The sequence below is a fragment of the Vicia villosa genome, linkage group LG5, assembly GCF_029867415.1.
Source record: "Vicia villosa cultivar HV-30 ecotype Madison, WI linkage group LG5, Vvil1.0, whole genome shotgun sequence".
In the NCBI taxonomy this organism is placed as follows: Eukaryota; Viridiplantae; Streptophyta; class Magnoliopsida; order Fabales; family Fabaceae; genus Vicia; species Vicia villosa.
The window spans coordinates 30,497,518-30,520,802 of record NC_081184.1 but is presented as its reverse complement, the minus strand read 5'-3'; the positions used below and the strand labels follow the sequence as shown (position 1 = coordinate 30,520,802).

Here is a 23,285-nt window from a genome sequence, read left to right as displayed (position 1 = left end):
CTCACCTAGGTCATTGAAAGTCCGAATATTAGTGCTATCCAAGCCCGTGTACCACTTCAGTGCGGCACCAGTCAAACTGTCTTGAAAGTAATGGATAAGCAACTGGTGATTATCTGCATAAGTAGACATCTTCCTGGCATACATCACAAGATGGCTTTGTGGACAAGAACTACCTTTGTACTTCTCAAAGTCAGGGACCTTGAATTTAGCAGGTATTTGTACACTGGGAACCAAACATAGCACCTGGGCATTCTTTCCAAACAAATCTTTCCCACGGATAGCTTTAACTTCTAGCTGTATCTTGTTAAACTGCTCTTGGAGATCTCCCACAAGATTACGCTGATTTATGCTATCATCCTGATCATGATAAATCTCATTGCCACCATAAGGAACTGTGTGAACCGTAGGGGTCGGAACTGTCATAGTGGGTTGAGAAAGTGCCATAGTGATTTGGGAAAAAGTTACCCCTGAATATGGAATAAACGCCGAACCCTGTGTAGCAGGTGCCTCAGTTGTGGCTGTTTGAACCCCAGAGAAATTATGGCGGAAACCTGCACCAAAGCTAAAAGGCGGGCCCCAACCTTCTGGCATGGAGAAAGATGGAATTCTGAATGCAACCGTAGAAACCGGAGTAGTGACTTCAAATGTCACTGTCGCTTGACTGTGAGGTGGCGGCGGCTGATTCTGTGCGGCCATTAGGGAGTCAACCAGAGTAGTGAAACTTTCCAACTTTTCCTGAAGGGTGGTCACTGTACCACGAAGCTCAATATTCTCTTGTTCAGAGTGTTCCATTACTCTTCTTCATCTTGAACGAGTATTGTATCTGTGATCTAATTGCGAGCACGGTCGAGAAACTTTGAGACGCGACAGCTTGACGATCTATTGGAGAAAGATCCAAAAGATGAGACTCTATACAACGGACTCGATATGCAGAATGATGTATGTAAAAAGAAATTTATGATTTTTCCAAACATTTTAAAGATTATTTCCTTGCAAACATTGGAACACAAACTATTCTTTTATTGAATAAATGGGAAATGTTACAACATTGGAGCGTAGCTCCTTACAAAAGCAAATGATAAATAAAAAGCTAAACAATCCTAAGCATCTTCATCAGACGAAGAACCAAATGCATTGTGCAGCTTGAGCTTCATGATTTCTTTCCCATAGTAAGCTTTCAATTCGGCCTTTTCGGTCCTCAGTTTGTCAACAACATTCTTCCAATCATCAGGAGTCGTAGCGTTGCTTGTTGAGCCTTCAAGCTTTTTCTTGCTTTCTTTGATGTACCTCTTGATTGCAGCGTCTTTCTGACGAATCTTCTCATCTTTGCTCATGAGCCATCCATCTTGATAATAGAGAGTTTCTTCGTGATCTTTCACTCTTTTCTTCAACTTTCTGTTTTCCTCATCAGTTCTACGAAACTTTTCTTCCCAAGCGTCTTTTTCTACCCTCATCTTGGCTAAAGTGTCTTGGTATTCCTCCATAGCGAGAATGTTGGGTCGTTGAGACACCACAGGAAACATGGGTTTTTCATAAGCATAAGGCATTTGGAACTCCTTTGCTCTTTTCTTTACCCAGCAGGTGTAGGCGTCCATGGCAATGCAATTTCTTGCCTCACCTTTTTCTTTCCATCGGACGTCGTACCAAGCTCTCACCATTCTTGCTTTCAACCTTTGAGGATTATCCCCTTCTCGGTAGAAGTAACCTTCCACTGAGGGACCAATGGGTTTAGTTGAATTTTCATACCCGAGTTGTCGTCGGGCTATGACCGAGTTGTAGTTAATTCCTCCTTGTGTACCAATGAGGGGTACGTTGGCGAACTCCCCAAAACTATCAATGGTTTCTGTACCACAGCGAGCCAATGTATACCAATGAATATCATTATTAGTAAGAGACATAAGTCTTCGAGGCCAACGCAAATCTTCTCGGTTTTCCGTGAAAATAGGAGACTCAGGTAAGTGTGAAACAATCCATTTGAACAACAATGGTGCACAACATACAATGATTCCACCGCCTTGGCGATTCCTATGATGGACAGAGAAATACATGTCACCAAGTAAAGTCGGAACAGGATTTCCAATCAGAAAAATCTTTATGGCATTGATATCAACAAAGTTGTCGATGTTGGGAAACAGAACCAACCCATAGATGAGCAAGGCTAGTATAGCTTCAAAATCTATCATGCTACCAGTTTCGATGAAATCAAAGGCTTTCTTTATTAGGAAGTGCGAAGTCAATCCCGGGAGGTTTCCTTTGGTAGTCCAATTACTCTCTACTTCAGACTTTTTCAAGTGGATACTTGCTGCAATGACGTGTGACTTAGGAATGGCTTCCAAACCATTGAAAGGTATTTTGTCAGACACAGGAATACCCAAAAGATTGGCATATTCTTCCAAGGTTGGTACCAACTGGTAGTCTGGAAAGGTAAAACACCGGTAGACGGGATCATAGAACTGAACCAGAGTTTTGAGAAGTCCTTCATCAACATGAGTGTTCAAGATAGGCAAAAGCTTTCCATAACTTTTCCTAAAATCGGAAGGATCTTGTACAGAAGATGCTAACTCTCTCAGTTTTTCCGCATCAGGCGCTTTGAAACCGTACTTTTTGGTATGCCTTTTTACCCCTTCCATAACTTAATCCTATAATGTTTGCAAAGAAAATTCTCTAAATTTTTTGGAAAAATCATGTTTTTATGGAAAAAGATGGGTTTTTTTAATGAATGTATGAATGCATGGATGCATGGATGCTACATATTCAAACATGGTAAAGCAAACATGGTAGCGCAAACATGGTAACGCAAACATGGTACTACAAACATGGTACACAAACATGGTAACAAACATGGTACACATAGGTTCAAAGGTCCAGCGTCACGAGCATGAGGTAAGAGAATCAAAAATGGGATAGTTCTAGTTAATCACTGTCGCGGGCGAAAAATCGTTTTGTTCCTTTTTTGTGGGATGAGACACCTGATGCCTTCTTTGGGCTCGAGTGCTCATAAAAATGATTTTTCTTTTGTTCCGACCAAACTTTTTATTATTTCCAAAGTAGGAAAAGGAAAAAAGCTGCAATAACCTAAAAGTGGGGGGAGAGATCTTGGGTAAGAGGGTTGGTTATACGAAGGGAAGGTATTAGCACCCAACGTATCTATAGTACTCTATAGGTTTCTTTGCTTTGTTTTTTCATTCCATGTTATTGAGAGGTTCTTGTGAAATAGGTGGGACCTAAGGTGTTTGTTTGATTATGCTCGCAAAGATCATCGCGATCCTCTGCATACATATCCCTTAGAGGGAATCAGAGCATCTGTAGCTCGGGGTCTACGGGTGCTAAGGTTTGAATGGGTTTTTTTTGTTTTGTTTTGCTCGCCAAGGATCGACCTTGTGCCCACGTATTCTCAAAGGGATGTTGAGAAAGTCAGAGCAATCGTAGTTCCCACTTATGCTAGTGGAAGCAAAGGAAAAGAGACAAATGTCATCTCAATGTTCGATGTATCTAATCTATATCATCACATACATCTGTTTGTTTTTGTTTGAAAATCTTTTCATTATAAGCCCTGGGCTGTGCCACTTATGGCGCTTAGAATGATAAAGATGTTTTTGTTGTTTAACCAGCCTTGTGGCAAAAACTTTCAATGAAGTCAGCCTTGTGACAAAAAGTTTTGATTTATCAGCCAGCCTTGTGGAAAAAGTTTCAATGAAGTCAGCCTTGTGACAAAAACCTTGATTAATCAGCCAGTATGGTGGCAAAACGGTTTGATTGATTAGCCAGCCTTGTGGCAAAAAGAAGTTTGATTGATTAGCCAGACTTGTGGCAAAAAAAGTTTGATTGATCGATTGTTTGTGATGATATAGAATAGATACTCCTATCATAGAGATGATAAATGTCTAATCTCCTAGGGTATTTGATTTGGATATTAGGGATGCTTATAAGAAGCCCGTGGGTCCTTGTACGAAGCCCAAGAGGAGGCTATCCGAGGGTCCTTGCATTGTAAGCCCAAGAGGAGGCTATGGGAGGGACAATCCAGGGTCCTTGCATTGTAAGCCCAAGAGGAGGCTATGGGAGGGACAAGTCGTTTGTACGAAGCCCAAGGGGAGGCGTGGTATAGTTGGTTTGAGCTCTTAGAGCGATTTCACCGGGAAACCATACTCTATGTCCTAACCTAAACTAAGGAGGTTCTTTGCACGAAGCCCAATAGGAGGCTATGGGGAACCTAGTATTGTACTAAGTTGAACAAGCACACATATCACACATATGAACAAACATGAACAAGTATGAACAAACATGAACAGGTATGAACAATTATATATATGACAGAGTGTGTGTATATAATGGAGTTTATGAAGGAAATATACCTGTAAGCATGATCCATTTGTATACACGGGGGCTCGGGACTTATACTCGGGGAGAGGTCCACTTGAGTTTAATCAAAGCTATGTAAACAGGTATTTACAAAGGGGCTTGGGACTTATACCTACATGGAGGCCCATGGTATTTTTGGGAAGATTTAAAGAAAACCTTCATTTTTGTTTTGGTATTTTTTGGAGTTAAAAAACAAATTGATCGAGATATGTACAAAAGGTGTGTGTACAATGAAATACCCAATTTCATGTACGGGAATGGGTATGTACAAAAGGGGCTTGGGACTTATACCTACATGGAGGCCCCCGTTTTATTTTATAAAACATGGTTGATTGTTTTGTTAAAGAACGCGAGGTTTTGAAACAGTTTGAAAGTTTTTGTTTTGAAAGAAGTTTTCTGTTTAAAGAAAAACTGTACAAAGAAAGACGAAAGGGACTTATACTCTCTAATATTCGAGAGGCCCCACATCGCTTTGAAAATCAATTGATCAATTAAAAAGATTTAATCAATAGTTTTCTTTGAAAATCAAAAAGAAATGGTTTATCGTTTTTGGAAAAGATCGCGATCGCTCGTTTTAAAATGATTTGAATTTGACAAGAGTCAACTTAATTAAGTTAAAATCAAATTTTAATGCTTAATTAAGACCTAAGTGATTAGGGTTTGATCACAAAAATATTTACAAGTGATTAGGTTTGAAAATTAGATGAAAAACAAAATTTAAAGTATTTAAAAATACTTAAAAATGTATCATTTTAAACCTAATTAAAAACATATTAAATAAATCTTTTTTTGTGATTTTTTTTTATATTGTCAAAATATGTATATTAAATAAGAGGTGTGTAAAAAATGAATGAAAAATGAATTGATTTGATTGGTTAAATTAATTGATGAAGTTTGTTAAAAAATGAAAGAAAAATAGTGTCAAAAAATTGGTTTTGGTCCTACCAGGGTTTGAACCCACGCACCCACGCTTGCTGACCAAAACATGGACCAACTGAGCCACGCTTGTGGCTTGTTAAACATACGCGTTTTGTAAAATATATTTTAAATCAAGACTTTGAATTTCCCAAACCAAATCTGGCGCCAAGAACACAACCCTAACTGATTTTTGAATTTCTTCAAATCTGTGTTGTTTTGATCGATCAAAGGGTCTATCTCACTCGGTTTTGGACGAGGAACATGATGATGACCTTTAATTTCATTTATTTTTGTTCTAAGATGATTAATTCTCTGATGAACACGAAGAACCCTAATATGACAAATCTTTGTGAAATCGTGTATGATCATGATATGATGCAATTGATTGAGGGTTATTATTCAGTGATGGTGCAGAAACAAGATGGTAACTCAGTTTTTCATTTATGATGCATGCATGATAGAGTTTGAAGTTCATGAGACTTACCTTCAAAAACGGCCAAACTGGAAATCGAATTCTGCAAATGAGGGCTCCCAGATGTTGTCTCTTGATCTAAACACCTTCAGTGGACCTTATGGAACATGTTTGAATGCTTGGAACTGTTTGGATTCATCTGTGCAAAGCTATGGAACCCGATCTGCAGTATGGCTCAAGTGAGAATCATGCTATGTGATTTTGGAGTTACAGGTCATGGATGATGGTTGGAACAGTTCATATGAAGTATATGGATGATGTTTAGAAGGTTAGTTTGGACAGAATTTGCTTGGTATGGATTTTGGCATGATAAGGCTATTGTTATGCATATTTGGAGGTGAGATGATGATTCTGAGTTTTGGGATGATTTGAGGTGTGTGAATGGTTCAAACACATCATATATGATGTTTATGAGATGTTAGAATCATTACTTTGGCCAGAACTTCAAGGGTTTGGAGGTTGGGATTTCTTCCTCACTTTGAAACTTAAAACTTGCAATTCAAGAAAGAAAGAGAAAACCTATCTTTTGTGAGGTTTTGGTGTGATTTTGAATGAGGTAAGGACCTCTATTTATAGGCTAAGAGTTCTGAACTCAGAACTTTGCAACTTGCCCAAAGAATGGTGATTTGGCATTTGGAGATAGAAAGGAATCTTGCCATTAAATGCATATGGTTAAAAGTGACATAACCATGGTTATTTCTCTAAGCTTCTTATCTCTTTCCTATCTGATCCCAAACCAGAAAATATCTTCTAATTATTGCATTGGTGTGTCATCACTTGCATTATTTGGTAAGATAGTTCATAACTTTGGCAAAATGACTTGAAATTTCAAGTGAAATGGTCACTAATGGCAAAATTCAAAGCCATAGCTACACTCCACATTTTTTCATGCTCTTGAACATTTTGGAAAGCTCATGTTACATACTTCAAAACCCTAGTTGAAAGTTTCTTCAAGACCTTTAAGGAAATGGGTGAAAAAGATCCATGAACTTTGAAGAAAATGAAGCTTTAAGTGAAATTTTCAAAAAGTACCAACTTTGAAGCTCCATATCTCTTAAATGGTTGATCTTATGGAAAACAATTATATGTGTCAAAGTTGTTTATTGGATCAAAATCTACAACTTTCATGTTGGAAGTTTTTTTCAGTTTGTAGGTGAAATTTGGAGAAATTCCCTTCCAAAGTTTGGAAAAAACCATGAAAAACACTTAGAAATTTTTCTAAGTATGAAAAGTCAAACTTTTGACTTTTTGATTCTTGATTGATTTTCTTGATTTTTCTTGATCAAATGACTTCTCATATCATATATTGATGATTTAAAACTTCAAAAGTCATGGTTGACCAAAATTCCCCAAAAGTCAATGGTGATCTTGTACAGTTGACTTTTTCAAACGAATCGCGTTTCTGGAGATTTCAAATGAAACAGGCTACCCTCATCAAATGAATGGTATGAATGGATCACATTGAAGCATTAGAGGATATTGAGCCATGGTTTGAGTTGTGGCACCATCTTCTGATTAAAAAGTCAGTTGTTCAGTGAATTAGGTCAAAAACCCTAATTGTCGACCTGATGAAATTGATGACTGTGGATCTTGAATTGAGATGCAATTTCCATTGTATATTGTCATAGGGATTATTTGAGGATGATTGAAACCTTTGATTGACTTCCTGGGGATTTTTAGGGTTTCCCAAATGTGATCCCTGATTTTGGTCCCTGATAGTTCAAAACCCTAATCTGATGATTTGAAATTTCTCTGTTGATCAATCCTTGTGTAGGAGATGTCTTGAGCCAATGGATTAGGTCAAAATGATGCAATTGGGGTCTTGAGGTCATGTCCTAAGTCTTGAGCAAAAGTCAGGAGTATGCTATCTTCAGTCAAAACCCTAACTTGGTTAGTTCAGAGCCTTTGAGATTGTTGAAATGAATCTCTGAGGACCAAATGTTGATTATTGATGAAGATAATTATTTTGAGATGAAGGGAGAACAAAACCCTAATTGATTGTTACTTGTACTGATGAGTGATTTCCTGATTAAACCCTGCTGAGTCATAAGTAGCAAACACAAGCTATGTAATTTGTTAGAGATGCAAATGATGCACATGCTATGATATGAGGTGGTATCTTAGGTCAAAAATTGGGGTATGACAGATGCCCCTATTTAAGTTTCTTCAACCTGAGACATGAAGATTGAAAATCTTCGTTTTGATAGGGTGGAAGAGACTTAAATATCAGAAGACGCGAATTTTGGACCTAAGATACCAAAATTGCGAATGATGCAAGGATATCTTTACCGAGGGATATCAAAAACTGACTCCACTGGGGACAAGAGATCGGGAAAGATGTCTCAATCCGTTTTAGGAAGAGAATCCGTTTTGTCTTTTCGGGAAAGCAAGTGTATGCTTCACCGGAGAATGATAGCTTTGTAAGAAAAGCTTACCTATCGACATTATCGACTATCAGCATGGGGATAGACTTTTTAATAATGCGAAGGTAAAAGGTATGAAACTGTATTACCGACTATCAGCATCGTGATAGACTTGACAAGGTAAAAAGAGTTTCAAAGGTTTGGTTAATATTACCGACTATCAGCATGGTGATAGACATGTTAAATAATATAACCAGAACAAAAGGTTACCGACTACCAGCCTCGTGATAGTGGTTTTGAAGACATGATCAATTATCAGCCAGGTGATAAAACGATCCTGGAGACTTTGTTAGGGGAATTACTGGTTATTCAGCCTTGTGAACAGTAATAAGGCCCTGATTGTCAAATGGTCTTCATGATTGATTTCCTAGAGAGGAAGAATCTTTTGAAAGAACATAAACTGCTCAGATGATGAGGCTATTGTTTATGGTTCTATTTTTCACGACTCTGTTTGAGGAATCGGAATTTGAATCTTTGGTAAAGACAGGGTTCTAACCAAGAATGAATTGGAAAGAGACAGTCAAACAAGACTTTGTACCCATGGGGAATGAACTCAAATGGGGATTTTCTCCTTTGTTTTGGAGAGGAGAAACTAAAGCAACCTTCTTCCACGAGGAATGATCTCAGTGGGGAACTGGAGAAAGAAGATGTTCTTTCTGCTTATGGGTGACAACCTACTGGAGAGATGACACGCCCATATCTGCTTTGTTTTTTTCTTTTTCTTTTTTTTTCTCTTTTTTGGGATAGATATACCCTGAACAAGTGATTATTGAAAAATACAAGAATGCATAAATGATGCAAATATGTATGAATGATGAATGTCAAGAATGTAGCATGCATACTAACAATACTGACAGACAGAGGAGTATATACTGGAGAAGGACCGACGTCGCAATACAACCAGATACTTGGCAAATGTTCTTCAACACGGTGTAGATAACACGGGTGATGAGTGATGCTGCGTGCTTTAAACTTCTCTGGGGAAGATGAGCATCTTTTCTTATTGAGATGGAAGAACTTTTTCACTGTAGATGGAAAATCTTCGTCACCGGGAATAACAGATCCTCTTCACTGGGGATAGAAGAGCTTCTTCACTGGGGATAGAAGAGCTTTTCCTATCATAATCTTTGATTCATCCTATGGAGATAGCTGTTGATGTTCCTTCTGTTGTTCACAACTCAAAGGAAAGTTTCGCTTTTATTTTGAAAAAGAAAGGTAAATTCATTTAAAACTTTTTTCTTTTTTGTTTCAAAAGTGAATAACACAATTAAAGCGTCATTTTGCAAGCTGAAAGAAATTAAAGATTGCAAACAAATGGGCACAAGGCTCAAATTTATTTAATAGGATGGAAATCAGCTAAAGGCGTGATTTCATGGAGTATTTACAAAAGTTGGAAATGGTAATTATGCGGAAAAGGCTACATTGAAAGCAATAACAACTATTCCCCCTAACAACTTTGAGTTCCAACTGTGTTTGTTGCTTCAGATTGGCGATGATTTGATCGAAGATCCTTTGATGAAGTACAGACTCTTCAGGTGACGAAGTATGGACTGATGCAGTTACTTTGTCATAAATCCCTAATTTTTGCCTAGATTGCCCTTTCAGGTTTTCAATCTACCAGGATGAATTTTTTCTGTTTATTGTCTCTAATTTTTGCCTGGACCGCCCTTTCGGGTTTTCAGTCCACCGAGACGCTCATTTTTGCCTAAGTCGCCCTTTGCGGGTTTTCGACTTACCGAGCTGTTCTTTTATATTTTTTAGACAAAGTATTTCTTGACTGCATCAGCATTCACAGGATATGGGAGTTCATCACCATCCATGGTTGCAAGAGTCATGGCGCCGCCAGAAAATGTTCTTTTGACAACATACGGGCCTTCGTAATTAGGAGACCATTTGCCCCTAGAATCTGGTTGAAAAGACAAGATCTTTTTAAGCACGAGGTCACCTTCTCGAAATTCACGAGGTCGAACCTTTTTGTTGAAGGCTTGTTTCATCCTTGCTTGGTATAATAACTGTCCATGGCATAGAGCAGTCATACGTTTTTCTTCGATTAAGTTCAACTGATCGTATCTGCTTTGACACCATTCAGCCTCTGATAACTTAGTCTCCATGAGGACTCTCATTGATGGTATTTCAACTTCTACGGGGAGCACAGCTTCCATGCCGTATACTAGAGAAAAGGGAGTTGCCCCATGTGGTGTCGTTTTCTTTTACCTCCCCGTTTCACTTGGGAGGACGGCACGCTAAACCCTTCACGCGAAATTTGGAAGGAGAATGCGCCCGTGGTGGGATGAATTTTATTTCAGTTCTTCCTACGATATCACACGAACTTTCTTATTTGTCCTACGAGTAGGAAAGGGGAAAAAAGATCTCAACTAAACCCTAGGAGTTTGCTAAGTGTGGGGATTTCACCTAGACTAGAAATTCTGGAGTCCGGGAGGTCGGTTATACATAGGGAAGTGTTTAAACACCCTACATATCTGTAGTACTCTACAGGAACCTTCTCTGTGTCATTGTGTTTGTGTTTATTGCTAATGATTGGGAAAGTTTCTCCTTTGTATTAGGAGAAGGAATTGAATTGATTAAAGAAAGACAGACAGACAGACAAACTGACTATTTTTGGTATTTTATTAGCTCGCTGAGATTCCTTGTGAACCTCATTCCTACATATCCCTAGTGGAAGTCAGAGCTTAATGTAGTTCGGGGAACTAACTAGGGAAATTAATTGTTTTTGGTGCCTTGCTTGAAGCTCAAGGTTGAAGCTTGGAATTAAATCTTTGTTTACAGTAAAGAGACATGAAATCATCTTTACAGAGAGGTATTTGTACTATTCTACCACAAACATTTAAAGGAGTGACAGAATAACTGAATTCATTTCATTCAAGAGGGGGACCTTACTTGGGTGTGTGCAAGTATGCCAGTCAGATGCCTCTTAAATGAAAGAAAGATGCTCGTCCAAATTAGGGAAAGTGTACAAGTCTGGGGATGTGCCAGAGCATGTCTTTCAGAGTCCTAAATGGGAGACTTTGATTGAAATTGAAATTGAAATGTTTGTTTGTTTGAATGTGGTAGAGTAGTAAAAATATCTCTCTATAGAGATAAGCTATGTCTATCTACTGTATAAAAGATTTGACTTTAGCTGGCTTGTATGAGGCCCAAGCTTGAGGCTTTTTGATTGATTAATTAATATTATTGACTCTGGGAGATGACTCCACTGGGGATTAATTACAGGGTATTTTTGTGTTCTGTACGAAGCCCAGAATTGAGGCTGACTCTACTTAGGGAGACTCTATTTATGTGCCTTGTACAAAGCCCAAGGTTGTGGCTGACTGCTGAGGATAACTGAATTTTTGAGACTATGAATGACTCTATTTTGTGTGCCTTGTACAAAGCCCAAGGTTGTGGCTGACTTTAGCTAGGGAAAACATTATTTTCTGCCTTGTACAAAGCCCAAGGTTGTGGCAGACTCTTAAATAAACTGAGTATGGATGACTCTATGGGGAAAAGATCCTAGGTGTTAGGAATCTTTGACACATGAAAGTATGGTTTATCTGCCTTGTACAAAGCCCAAGGTTGTGGCTACTGAATGATGAAGAACTCACTAGGGAGACTCTATTATCTGCCTTGTACAATGCCCAAGGTTGAGGCTGACTCTTGACAGGGGAGTTTTATTGTTTGGGTGCCTTGTATGAAGCCCAAGGTTGAGGCTAACTGTTTTTGTTGGTTTTGACTCTACTGAGGAGATTTTATTTATTGAAAGACTGTTTTTCTTTGGAAGCTAACCCTTTCCAGGGATTTTGACTCAGCTGGAGAAATTATTTGGTAAAAGACCGACTTTATCATGTTTTTTGGAGGCTGACCCTTTCCAGGGGTTTTGACTCTTTTGGGGAAATTATCTCCTAAGAGAAATGAATCTTTATTTTTTGACATTTTTATAATTGACTTTGGAGGCTAACCCTTTCCAGGGATTTTGTTGAAATGGAGGTTGATTTTAATTGACTTTGGAGGCTAACCCTTTCCAGGGATTTTTATTAAAAATGAAAGAATGTGTGGAAGCTAACCCTTTCCAGGGATTTTGTTAACATGAATGGCAGAAAGATTATCTAATGGAGACTTCTTGTTTAAAGCCCAAGATGAAGGCTGACACATGCTGAGGAGAAGATAAACATGGATCCTAGACTCTGCTAAGGAAGATTGATGAAGATAAGGGTGACAGAGACTGTCCATGTCTCTCATTCCAAAAATGTACTCAATGTAGAATTGAGACAAACTTAGCTTGTTTAAAGTCTGGTTTAAATTGGAAGAAACTCACCAGGGTAGGCTAAAAGGTGACTAAAGACCTGTTCCTATGTTTATAAGAAACCTGATGGGTCCTTGTATACAAGCTCAAGAGGAAGCTGGAAATGCTTTTAAGAAGCCTGTGGGTCCTTGTACAAAGCCCAAGAGGAGGCTAATCGAGGGTCCTTGTTATAGCACAAGAGAAAGCTATGTGGTTTTGAACTTATTTTGGCTCTAAGCAAATGGGTAAGAGGTTTCACCGGGAATAATTCCTCTTTGGGTGGATGTGTCCTATTATTTGGATTCTAAGGTTTTTACCAAGATGTTTCACCGGGAATAATTCATCTTGGGGGTTTGAACTACAGATCTCTAATTAGGAAAGAGCCTTCACCGGGAAGACATTCTCAATCCTAGGTCATATTCCTATAATATATATATATATATATAGTTTAACTGTCCTAAGGTTTATACTCAAACGTAGTTCTAAACTAATATATGCACAGTTTATATTTGACAGTAATTTAAATAAAGACTGTAAATTGAAAGCTTGTAAAGCCTAACCTGGATGGAGTGGAGGCCATTGAAGAAGTATGTACAGAGCCTCAACAGTAATTTTTGTTGTTTTGTTGATAACAGTTGAATATATATATGATAAACAGTTAATGGTTTTTGAAAACAGAAGAAGTGAAGATGGACAAAGGTCACATAGGTATCTGAAGAGTTTCACCGGGAATAATGCCCTTCAAATACCAGAAGAATGTTTTGAAAACAGAAAGAAGATTTTGAAAATACAGTTTTGAAAAACAAGCTAAGAAGAGAAGGTTTTTGGGACTTACACTCTATTAGAGGCCCAGTACTTTACAGTACTGGTGTAAAAGCAATTTGAAAATGATTTTGAATGATACAAGGTTTTGTTGTTTGAAAACCTTAATCATTTGATTTATTCGGAGATTGAAAACAGTTTTGAAAATTGACAAAAGTCAACTTAATTAAGGTAAAAATAAAGACTTTTAACTAATTAAGACCTAAACAATTAGGGTTTTATCATAAAATTATTTACAAAGTGATTAGGTTAAAATAAAGTGACAATATATATTTAAAGTATTTAAGAAAACACTTAAAAACATACTATTTTAAACCTAATTAAAATTCATGAAATAAATAATATTTTTATGATTTTTTTTTACTATTCACAAAATAGATATATTAAATAATAGGTGTATGAAAAATGAAGTGAAAATGATTTAATTTGATAGGTGAATTAATTGTGTGAAGTTGTGAAGAAAATAGGTGTGACAAGTGATAAAAAATTAGGAATGTCTCCACCAAGGCTTGAACTCACGCCCTTTAGGTCACATACCCAAAACCAAACCACTGGGCCAGCGCGCGCATGGTGATAGTGATACACATCCAACACATTATATTTTCAGATAAACGTGTAAATAAAAAAAAAATAAAAGGAATAAAAAGTCTGGGGCGAGGGGGATTCGAACCCCAGACTTGAGGCATGAGGAGACTAAGAGCGCATGTGAGGCCACTAGGGCAAACGATGTATTCGTTTAAAACACGCTTTCAGTTAAATATATTTTAAACCCTCCCCTGAGAATTCAAAAATGGCGCCACCCACCATCTTCATCTTCAACCTCAAGCTCTTCAAATTTGAACTTCTGAACTTACTCGTTTCTCAACCAAACGTGATGATGTAAAGATGAATTTCACTCCAAATTTCCTCACGAATCTAAATATGTAACTAATATCTATTTATATTAACTACATCTAACTAATTTACCAGAAATCGTGAAGAACCCTAAATTTTAAAAATCAAATTAAATGACTATACTGAAAGATAAATGAATGATGATAGAGGGTTTTTAATCCTCTGATGATGCTGAACAAGATAGAATCGAGCTTTATCACAAAGAGTGCTTAAATTAAAGAGGTGAGGTTCAGAAACTTACCTCTGAAAATGGAGGTCGTGAGGATGATAGAGAGCACCTGGGCTTGAATGAATGATCTCAATAGCTTCCCTGAGACTCAATGATGCTAACTGAATGCTTATTGGAGCTTGAATCCTCCTGAATTGCTCTATGGACCTCCCTCGATTTCAGCTTCAAGTGAACATGGAGGTTGTTGAATTTGAAGTTACAGATGAGCTGCAGCCATCTGGTTAGCTTCACTATGATCTGAGGAGTGTGCCTGGATGATTGGCTTGGCTTGAAACCTCCTGAATTACTCTATGGACCTCCAACTGCAAGTGCTCCAAATGAGAGGTGGAGATGGTGATTCTCCACGCCCAGCAGTGTTCCAGAGGTTTGGATCACCTCCAAATGCCTCCCTCAATGTGTTTGAATACTTATTTTCAAAGAGAGAGCTTTGGTTTGAAGAATCCGAGTCTTCTTGCCAAAGGACCTTTGAAAAAACTAAGTATGAAGAAAGAAAAGAGAAAGCAAGAATTCTGTTGCTTTGGTGTGTTTTTTGAATGAGAATGAGGCCTCTATTTATAGGCAATTGGTTCAGTAATGATTGAGAGAGTGAGCTTGCTTAGTGGGAGAGTTTTGGTTTCTTAGCCATGAAGAAATTCAAAGAATATCCCAAGTGCAATGATGAGAATTTTGATTCCATTTGATCAATCCCCTAGCCCTCGATTTTGCTTGATCTTAGGGGACAATTCTGAGCCAGAAATAAGCTCTAATTGGTTGGTGATAAGATTCCTTGGGTGATTCATCAATTTGCCATAAATTCACAAATGTAATCATTACATAATCACATGTTCTTGTTTTTAGAATCTTCTTCAATTCTTATGGCATGGTGAAAATGAATGCATGGCATTGTTTCAGATATGTTATGGGTCGTGTAGCATCCATAATTGAGGTCATGTGCACAAAATTCCAAAGTTCCAAAATGATGCATGACCTATAATTTCACTTCATGAGGCCAACTTTGAACAAGCATAACTCTTAGCTCAAATTGAATTTGGAGAACGTTGAACACAATTTGGAAAGCCCTAAACATCTACTTCAAATCATTAGTTTATGTCTTCTTCAGAATCATTTGGGAAATTTGTGAAAAATGAGCCCAAAGTTGGATGAAAACTAGGTTAAAACACTTAGAAAATTTTCTAAGTGTTTATGACCTAAAACTTCAAAATTTTCAAAACCCTTAAATGGTTGATCTTTTGAAAAAAGTTCTGATGTGAGATGTTGTTTTATTTTGCAAGATCTACAACTTTCATGTTGGAAGTTTTTTGAGTTGTGTAGGTGAAATTTTGAGTTCTCACCATGCCCTCAAAAACCCTAATTCCCGACTTTTTGCTCCTTGATGAATTTCTTTGAATTTCCTTGGTCAAATGACTTTGACATCCATATATTGATGATATTGATCTTTGAAAGTCATTTTTTGACCAAAAACCTTAAAAGTCAATGATGATCCCACACAGTTGACTTTTCCTGACAAAGTGAATTTTTGGGCTTTTGTGTAGAAACAAGATCTTTTCCTCAAATGAATGATGTAAATGGATTATATTGAGGTAGTAGAGATTCTTGAATCATGTCTTGAGTTTTGGATCCATGCCCTGATTAAAAGTCAACTATCTTGGTGAATTAGGTCAAAAACCCTAATTGTCGACCAGAGGACAATGATGAGTGTAGACTTTGAATTGAGGTGTAATGTCCAGTGGATCTTGTCATAAGAGTTATTTGAAGATGATTAATGTCTTTGAATGGTTTCCTGGGGCTTTTTATGGTTTCCCAAAGGTGATCCCTGATTTTAGTCCTTGATAGGCTCCAAACCCTAGTCTGTTGATCTGAGTAATCTTGTACTTAGATGACTGGGTGTCTTAATCAATCATAGGTGTAATAATGAGGCTTTTGAGTCTCATGATTGTGTTAAAGACTAATCCCTCTATTGATTGATCCTTTGCCTGAGTTTTCTTGTCTTTGAACACCCTCGATTGAATGCCAGACTGCCCTGGGTACTTACTTTGACTTGATGAAAATCCTGAAGATATGTCATCTCAGGGGGGCCAAAAATTAGGGTATGACACCCCTGTTGAAGTACGCACTGAAGTACGGTACCCATGTAAAGCAAATGGCAGCATTTCATGCCAGTCTTTGTAAGTGACGACCATTTTCTGGACGATCTTCTTAATGTTCTTGTTGGCAGCTTCGACGGCGCCGTTCATTTTTGGTCTGTAAGGAGAAGAGTTATGATGCTCAATCTTGAATTCCTCACACAATTCTTTCATCATCTTGTTATTCAAGTTTGAACCATTGTCAGTAATGATTTTGCTGGGAATACCATATCGGCAAATGATGTTATTCTTGATAAACCTCACAACCACTTGTCTTGTAACATTGGCGTAAGATGCTGCTTCGACCCATTTGGTGAAGTAATCAATAGCTACCAAGATGAAACGATGACCGTTTGAAGCTTTCGGTTCGATCATTCCAATCATGTCGATACCCCACATGGAGAAAGGCCACGGAGATGAGAGAACGTTGAGTAGAGTCGGTGGCACATGGATCTTATCTGCGTAGATCTGGCACTTGTGACATCTCTTCACGTGTTTGTAACAGTCAGTTTCCATTGTCAACCAATAGTATCCTGCTCTTAAGATCTTTTTGGACATTGCATGCCCATTTGAATGAGTTCCAAAGGACCCTTCATGCACTTCATGCATTAACATGTCTGCTTCGTGTCTGTTCACGCATCTGAGCAAAACCATGTCGAAATTTCTTTTGTATAGCACATCTCCATTCAGGAAGAAACTGCTAGAAAGCCTCCTTAGAGTTTTCTTATCTTTGTTTGATGCCCCAAGCGGGTACTCTTGAGTTTGGAGGAAGCGCTTGATGTCGTGGAACCACGGTTTATCATCGATGACTGCTTCAGTTGCAAACACATAGGCGGCCCTTTCAAGGCGCGTAATTCTGACTTTAGGCATATCGTTCCAATGATTGACTTTGAACATGGAAGATAGAGTAGCCAAGGCGTCTGCCATTCGATTCTGATCTCGAGGTATATGATGCAATTCAACCTTGTTGAAGAAAGTCAACAAACGTCTTGCATAATCTCTGTAGGGAATCAAGCCAGGGTGGTAAGTTTCCCACTTGTCTTTGATTTGGTTGATCACAAGGGCTGAATCTCCATATATGTCTAGGATTTTGATCCTTAAGTCAATGGCTTCTTCGAGACCCATGATACAAGCTTCATATTCTGCGATGTTGTTAGGGACCAAATAGTACTAATTTTCATATAATGTTCTTGGTCCTTTTAACCACTTTTTACTCAATAATCACACTTTTATTCATACAATTTAATAATTTTGCAATTTTGTTAGTTTTAGTTCATTTGAATTGTTATTTCACATGTTTGTTAGTTTTGTAGTGTTTTGATTAGGTTTGAAGATCATGGAACGGAAGATGAATTACATGAAGACTTGGAATAGCAAAAGAAGTGCTGATGAAGCCTGTTTGCCCCGCAAACATTGTTTGCCCCGCAAACACTGCGCTGCAGAATTTGTTGTTTTATTTGATTGCCACTTGTCATGAGAGAGGGGCTTATCTTTTGAAGATTAAAAGTTAGTACGAATTAGGGGTTATTTAGGGGAGAAAAAAAGGGAAATTAAACTATTCTATTCTATTGTACACCACACATTGAGATTAGGGTTTTGGAGAGAAAAGTTTGCACCTTTGTGAGAGATTGATGCTCATAGCTTCTTTTTCATTGCTCTTGTTGTCAACCATGGTGATGAGTAGCTAAATCCCACTTTGACAAGATTGGAGGTAGTAGCTATCCTTGTTAACTATGTATTTCCTCTAACACTTTTGTATGAACTTCCTTAGTATTGAAATGGATGAATGTTGTTGTTTTATATTTCATATTTAGATTTGATTTATGATTGAGAAATATATTTCAAGTCTTGTTCTACAACATTTTATCAAGTAGTGAATAAATGCTAGAGATAGATTTATTTGCCACTTTTCTATTTGTATCAATCAATCAAGCTTAATGTATTGATAGTTAGAGTGAGAGATCATCTAAAGATTAATATTTTAACTTTCACAACTTTGTTTAGACATAAACATTGTTGAGAGGATACTAGAACATTGCATTACTATTGAAGTATACTTTAGTTGTTAAAGTCACATGGGAGATAGGGATAGTGAAACCAAAACCAATCTTGTCAATCTTTTATCTTTGAACAAATATTATTTTATTACTTGTTTTACCTTTTGAATAGAAAAATAGAAACTCAACTTAAACCATCTTTGTTACAACTTAAACTTAAAGCGATAGTAACTATAGAACGGCGGTAATATCACCCAATCTCTGTGGATACGATTTAAAAATATTTGCCTTGAATATACTATTCAACAAATTGGCGCCGTTGTCGGGGATTGGCGTTTGATATTGCAAGCATTGCAATAGTTCATTGTTTTAAGTTTTGTTATTTTATTAATATTGCTTTTTCGTTTCACTTGGTTTGCTAGTTTTGTAGATTTTTGTGTATGCGAGAAAAAGCTTCTGAAGAGCAATTTCATTTTGATCCCGAAATTGAAAGAACACTCCGAAAGCTCAATAGCAAGACACGAAGAAGAAGGAAGTTAGCCCAAGAGAAGCGACAAAGAGAAGAGGCATCTACTTCTTCTAACAATCACATTGAAGAAGTAGTTGTAGAGACTTTTGAAGGAGACATGGCGGGTGTTGTTCCAACCGAAATGTCCGCCAATAGTCCAAGACGTACCGCCCAATTTGCACGCAATGCTCAAGGTGGAGCAAATACGGAGATGAAGACAGGAATCCTCCAACTTGTTTATGCAAATCCATTCACCGGAATGGATCATGAGGATCCTTTCGCACATCTCACCAAATTTTATGAGATTGCGGGTTCAACGGGAGTCGATGCGGCGAATGAAGAATCATTGTTCAAGAGACTATTTCCACACTCATTACTTGGGAAAGCCAAAGAATGGTATCTTGATCAATTACCAAATGTGATGACGGATTGGAATCTATTGGAAGAAAAATTTTTAGAACGCTATTTTCCTCAATCCCGATTCATGGAGGCCAAAACGGCAATTGCGGTTTTCAATCAAGGAAGCAACGAGTCCTTAAATGATGCTTGGGAAAGATTCAAATCCATGCTTAGAAAATGCAAGGGTCATGGTTTTGATGATCTCACACAAATTCACATCTTCCGAAATGGACTTCAACCGGTGCACAAGACACTTTTGGATGCTACCGCGGGTGGCTCTCTAATGTCAAAAAGTGCGGAGGATGCAATAATGATAATCGATCGTATGGCACTCAATGATCTCCAAACTCAACATGATAGGATTCCAACACAAAGAAAGCCGGGTGTTCTCGAATTAAACACCAATGATGCCATCCTTGCGCAAAACAAGATTCTCTCTCAACAAGTTGAGTTACTCACTAAGCAAATGTCGAAGCTTCCACAACAAATGAAGGAAATTCATGGGATGCAAATGACTTCTCACGTGGCAAGTTGTGAACTTTGTCAAGGTGACCATCCTATCGGGTTTTGTCCTCCTCCCGAGGGTGAAGAGGTGAATTATGTTAACAATCAAAATCAAGGTTATCAAAGGCAACCTCCACCTCACAACAACCCGTACCAAAGAAACAACCAAGGATTTCAACCCTCAAGATTCAACAATCAACACTATCAACATCAAAGTCCTTATCAAAGCCCAAATCCTCAAGTCCAAGGTCAACAATCTCAAGGTGGGAGCTCAAAATTGGAAAACACTCTTACACAATTCATGCAAGCATCCATGGCTAACCAAAGGAGCAATGAAGCGGCCATAAAGAATTTAGAAAATCAAGTGGGTCAACTTGCAAACAAATTGTCCGAGCAACAACCGGGAGCATCCTTTTCCGCCAACACTCAAATCAATCCTAAGGAACATTGCAAAGCCATTGTTACAAGAAGTGGGAGAACGGTGAATAATGGTGTGAATGAAGAGGTTATAGTGGAAGATGAGGAGGAAATAATAATTGAAGATGAAGAGGAGGAAGTGACAGTTAAAAATGAGGGAGAAAAGAGTGAGGAGAAGATAGAGGAAGAATTAGTTGAAAAAGAGCGGAAAGAAAAAGAAGAAAGAGAGAAAAATGACAAAAAAGTGAAGAAGAATAAAAAGAGAAATGAGAATGTGAGCACAATTCCTCTCCAACATCTACCTTACCCGCATGTGCAATCAAGGAAGGAAGACGCAAGGCGCTACGCTCGATTTATGGATATATTTAAACAACTTCATATAAATATTCCATTTTCCGAAGCATTGGAGAAAATGCCCAAGTATGCAAAATTCATGAAGAACATGCTCACAAAGAAAAAGAAGTACACAGATGAAGAGACAGTTGTGCTTGATGCTCATTGTAGTGCAATTATTCAAAAAACTCTCCCAAGAAAGGAAGCCGATCCGGGACGAGTCATTTTACCGATCACCATTGGAGGTAACTACATTAGTAATGGTTTGGTTGATTTGGGGTCTAGCATCAATTTAATACCTTTATCCGTTGTCAAGAGATTGGGGAACATTGAGATGAAACACACCGGGATAACTTTACAACTAGCCGATAAGTCTATCATTTCACCATATGGAGTTGTACAAGACATGCTGGTAAAGGTGGACAAATTTTTGTTCCCGGTTGATTTTGTGGTAGTCGAAATGGAGGAGGATCGTTATGTGCCATTAATACTTGGAAGACCATTCATGAAGACCACCCGAATGATGATTGATATCGATGATGGGATTATGAAAGTAAGGGTGCAAGATAAAGAGGTAATTTTTACTCTTTTTGAGTCTATGAAGCCTCATAAGGATGAACATGACAACTTTCAAATCGATGATGAAAAAGGAGAAATCATTAAGGTGGCAAATCAAATTCACAAGGACAAGGCAAATCATGAGGGAAAGACTTATCACAAAAACTTTGAAGTTGGACAAATGGTGCTTGTGTGCAATTCAAGACACAAGGTGTTTCCTAGTAAGTTAAAGTCAAAGTGGTCGGGGCCATTTGTGGTGAAAGAGGTGCGAAATTATGGAGTCATTAAGGTGGAGGACCCTAAAACACAAGAAAGCTGGACTGTAAAGGAACGAAGACTCAAAGTCTACCATGATGAATAAGCAAGCCGTGATGGTGTGTCATTTCTCTCGTCAAACCTTGATGCATCATCAAACCGTCGAGCTCGAACGATGTTAAACAAAGCGCTTGTTGGGAGGCAACCCAACGTCGTAAGTGAATTTTATTATGCTTTTTGAGTTTTTTTTTCAAAGTTATTTAGTAACTGTTTTTGAAAGGAAGTGAAGAATTAGTGTAAAATTTGGCAATTTTTAAAAATTTAAGTCTGTTTGCCCCGCAAACAGAGCACAAACAGAGAAGAAGCCAATTTTACAAAGAAAACTTCTCCTGTTTGCCCCGCAAACAGGTGTTTGCCCCGCAAACAGGTCAGCCAATTTTGAAAAAGAAATTTTCATCAGTGATTGCCCCGCAAACATTGTTTGCCCCGCAAACAGAGCACAAACAGTGAGTAAGCCAATTTTACAAAGAAAATTTTTCTTGTTTGCCCCGCGAACAGGTGTTTGCCCCGCAAACACTTCAGCACAAAAAAATTCCACTATCAAAAAAAAAAAATTAGCTTTTAATTTAACCTAGTTTTTTTATTTTTATCTTTTATTTTTACTTCTCTCCTCTCACTCTACCGCTCTCGTCCTTACTAAACTCATCTCCCATTCTAATACCCTATCTTCACCCACATTCCTTAGAAGCGAGTATGATGCATACGCAAATTGGCTTGTGGGCAGACCACTTTTCATGGGGGGTGCAGGAGGCAACGGTACCGGAAATGAGGACAATACAATGGAGGATGTGATCGGGACAGTTGGTGGTGGTGATGAAGAAGAGGATTGAAGTGGTGTTGTAGCATTTTTTTTAGTTTATTTTTATTTTTATTTTAGTCTTAATTCTGTTTTGTTTTTATTTATTTATGGTTTCACTTTTTGGTTTTTAATTATGTACTTTATGGTGGCTCTCGTTTCACCATTTGAACATATTTAAGAATTGCAATTTTATTATTGTGGATTAATTGTGTGTTTGGGTGGAAAGTGATTATCCAACTTTTCAAAGTGTTTTTGTTTAATTGTTCTTTTGCAAAGGGAGCTTGAGGAATCAATGGGCACGGACAAGAGTGGATGTTGTGAACACTTCGAGTGGCAATGATGAGAATCGGTATCAAGGAAAATTAACGTACACTTTATTGCTCTCTAGACTTAACATGGTTAGTTGATGATGTGTGCAAATTGCTTAGCATAAATTCCTTGAATCACATGTCATTTTTGAATCAAAATTTAGAACTTAACCAATTGTGAGGAAACTTTCCATTGTGCACTAAATGCGGGATACCGGAATTTATTTCAACTCATTTTTATGATGCCAAACCATGCATATTTCTTGTTTTTGAAAAGTGCGAAAGTGATAGAGGCATTGTTTGAATTTGAGAAAAACCACTTGACCAAAAAGTCAAATCAATTAACCTTGTGAGGAGTGATTCTTAGTCAACCCCTTTGAGCTTATATTAGGATTCATGTGATTACTAAATATGTTTTGTATGTGAATCCTAATCTCTTTTTTCATTGAAACCTTCAACCGCAATGGTTGCAATTTTGCCTTGTGCCTATGTCTATGTAGGGAGCATTGTTGTATCTATTATGGTTTGAATCCTAATGTTGGGGAGAGTTGATTGAAAAACAAATGAAAAAGTGGTACTTAGAAGTTTTGTGGTAATAAGAAAAGAACAACACATTTTGAAGTTTTGG

The 23,285-nt window shown here is 37.8% G+C and overlaps 1 protein-coding gene across 1 annotated transcript; it reads left to right on the top strand.

Moving 5' to 3' along the window:
* The first annotated feature begins 20,240 nt into the window (after nt 1-20,240).
* LOC131604450 (protein CFT1-like) lies at nt 20,241-21,596 on the top strand. The gene is made up of 2 exons (XM_058876886.1): nt 20,241-20,618; nt 20,799-21,596. Exons 1-2 carry the CDS (start codon nt 20,241-20,243, stop codon nt 21,594-21,596), a joined length of 1,176 nt encoding a protein of 391 aa, XP_058732869.1.
* The last annotated feature ends 1,689 nt before the right edge of the window (nt 21,597-23,285 follow it).

What these genes read in the sequence shown, in the direction of transcription:
- LOC131604450 (XM_058876886.1), top strand. Translation starts at nt 20,241, where the DNA reads ATGGCTAACCAAAGGAGCAATGAAGCGGCCATAAAGAATTTAGAAAAT. An exon ending in ATAAAAAGAGAAATGAGAAT is followed by an intron (nt 20,619 to 20,798) that starts GTGAGCACAATT and finishes ATGCTCACAAAG; the next exon opens with AAAAAGAAGTACACAGATGA.